At 29.8% G+C, this 2,585-nt stretch overlaps 1 protein-coding gene across 1 annotated transcript; it reads left to right on the top strand.

The window, feature by feature from the left end:
* The first annotated feature begins 746 nt into the window (after positions 1–746).
* Positions 747–1,935, top strand: LOC125852427 (B3 domain-containing protein REM9-like). The gene is given in 4 exon segments (XM_049532160.1): positions 747–820; positions 919–1,315; positions 1,366–1,481; positions 1,585–1,935. Coding segments are annotated over 4 exon segments (852 nt in total). The 5' UTR covers positions 747–748; the 3' UTR covers positions 1,852–1,935.
* The last annotated feature ends 650 nt before the right edge of the window (positions 1,936–2,585 follow it).

Genomic DNA, 2,585 nt, shown 5'->3' with positions numbered 1-2,585 from the left:
CTTTATTTTTAATAAAAGGGCTTTTTTATGATCTTAAACTAAAGATATATATATATAGAGATCTTGTGGTCTTAAACATATATCACGTGGAAGTTAAATTTAAAAATTGATTCATAAAAAAGAAACATTCTTTAATGTTTCGAAACAAACTAAAAAAAAGACAAATAAATTAAAATATTTTTTTTGTTAAAAAAGGCTTGCAATAATTTTGTTATTACTAAAAAATTAGGCCCTTCGATTTTGGAGGCCTAAGGCGTATGCCTCATTTTTAAAGACATTGAGTCATTCCTGTGGGTACCCAACCCATTTAAAATGGATAAAAAACGAATAATACTCATATTACTATTTAAAAGTGGAAGTTACTAGTTAAATGGATAAAATATATTCATTCATAAAAAAAAGAAGTGATAAGGGCCATTGGGCAACTCGTAATTACTCATTTAATTAAAATATAAGTCGAGTCGAGTATTTTATCCATTTTTCTTTAACTCATTTTCAATCGACTCATATTCAACTCTATCCGCTCGTTTACCCACTCCTAACTACTAGACATGCAAAATGCAAATAGTAAAAGCATAATTGCTATTGGTCAAAGCACACATAATAACAGTGAGCCATCGTTCATATATATATATATATATATATATATATATTACCCTTGTATTATGATAGTATAAGATTGCACTAGTACTACCATTTTCCTTGATATTCAAGCAGTAGCTAGTTAATTAGTGCAATCGATCTCAAAATGCTAGTGGATCCAGACAAGCATCCATCTTTTTGCAAACTATTATACAAACAAGGTTTCATGGATAAAATAGTAAGTCTACTATACTAATTTTTCCTTTCATTATTTTCTTCTATGGTGATATATGTCTATTTTCATAAACTTGATAATTTGTTTTTTTTCCTTATTAGCTAATGCCGCCTATTTTCATCAAAGTAAACAAGAAGATACTAGCCAAGACTTGCTTATTGAAAACAAATGTAGTTGGAATGTCGTGGGAAACAAAGATAGTGAGAGAAAAGTCCAACTATTTCATATGTGAAGGAGATTGGTCACAATTTGTGGTGTATCATAAGTTGGAGCTAGGGGACATTTTGATCTTTTTTCTCATCGATAAATCAACGTTCCATGTCCTGCCTTACACTCAGAAAAGTTTCAAAAACTCTTGTGGCAGAGGAGTATTTCAGGAACTAAGCAGTTCTTCGGAAGAGGAACATGACGTTGGAATCGCTAGAAAATTGAAGAAAATGAAAATGGAGCAAAAAGAATCGTCAGGTAAGTGTTACTACTAATCTCGAAAATAAGAAAGTTACATGTTATATTGTGTAAAAAATCTTTACATTTTACATGCGTTGTAGAAGAGGGTGGAAATGAAGAAAATGTTCCAAAGACGAGCAGATTCAGTGTGATCAACATAAACAACAAAGATCCATACTTTGAAATGGTTGTAAGAAAGACACATTCAATTTTTATGGTAAGGTTGATTAAATATATACATTATGTTCTTTTTTCTTAGATTAATAATTACTTAATTTCACTTAAAATCAAACATGTTTTGTCATGAATTTATGTTTTAGACCATCCCGAAGAGCTTTGCAATATGGACGGGCATAACTAAGATGAAGAAAATGAGACTGGTAAATGGAAAAGGCAACGAGTGGAAATTAGTGGACATAGTCTATACTCGGCAAAGGGTTTACATGAAAAGAGGATGGGCTGAATTCCGAACTCTTAACAAAATAGCCAATGGTCAGACTTGTCAATTCAAGTTGATTAAAGGAAATGGTTGTGGGAATAATGTTTTACAGGTTCAAAAGATCCCCAAACCCAAGTGCTTGAAATAGTTTACAATATGAATATGTACGAATGGTTTCTTTTTGGTTGCATTTTGGTATTCACTTTGTAATGAAGATGGAGCTAGAACTACGACTTGGGCATCTTTAATTTGTTCTGTTTGTTTAATAGAACTTGATTTACCCAAGCCACATTGAAATTAAAATCATGTGCATTTTATGATGACTTGTACTATTATGTACTTCACCACATGCAGAAGTGCAGATTAGATCAAATTAGCAAACATGCAACAATATCATCCTCTATTGGGTACAGTACTGTCATTAATTGGACTCGTCTTCTCACAAATAGAAACAAACTTTTTTTCCAATACTGTGAGAAATTTGTGTTATTTAACATGATTTTACTATTTATTTCTCAATGAGTCGACTCACTGGAAAATGCACATTGAAAAACAAACTCTCACTAAAAATAATAGAAAACTACTTACTAATTATTCATATGAAAATATTAATACTATTTTTTCCTCACTGATTCAATCAAATATATATGAAAATAGCTATTCACTACAATAAAAATAATTTTTAGCGGCAATAAATATAGACATTAATAAAAATGCTAAAGTCTTTAGTATTAGTTAATTGTCAATAGATAAATTGTCGCTAAAGGCTTTAGGGACATATACAAAGAATGCTAATTGTCGCTAAAAAATAAATAAATATATATATATATATATTATTATTATTATTATTACTATTTAATTATTGCTAAAGATTATTTTTGA

This window comes from Solanum stenotomum, unplaced genomic scaffold (genome assembly GCF_019186545.1).
Source record: "Solanum stenotomum isolate F172 unplaced genomic scaffold, ASM1918654v1 scaffold35297, whole genome shotgun sequence".
NCBI classification, from domain to species: Eukaryota; Viridiplantae; Streptophyta; class Magnoliopsida; order Solanales; family Solanaceae; genus Solanum; species Solanum stenotomum.
The sequence above is the reverse complement of the archived record's forward strand: the minus strand, read 5'-3'. Positions and strand labels throughout refer to the sequence as shown.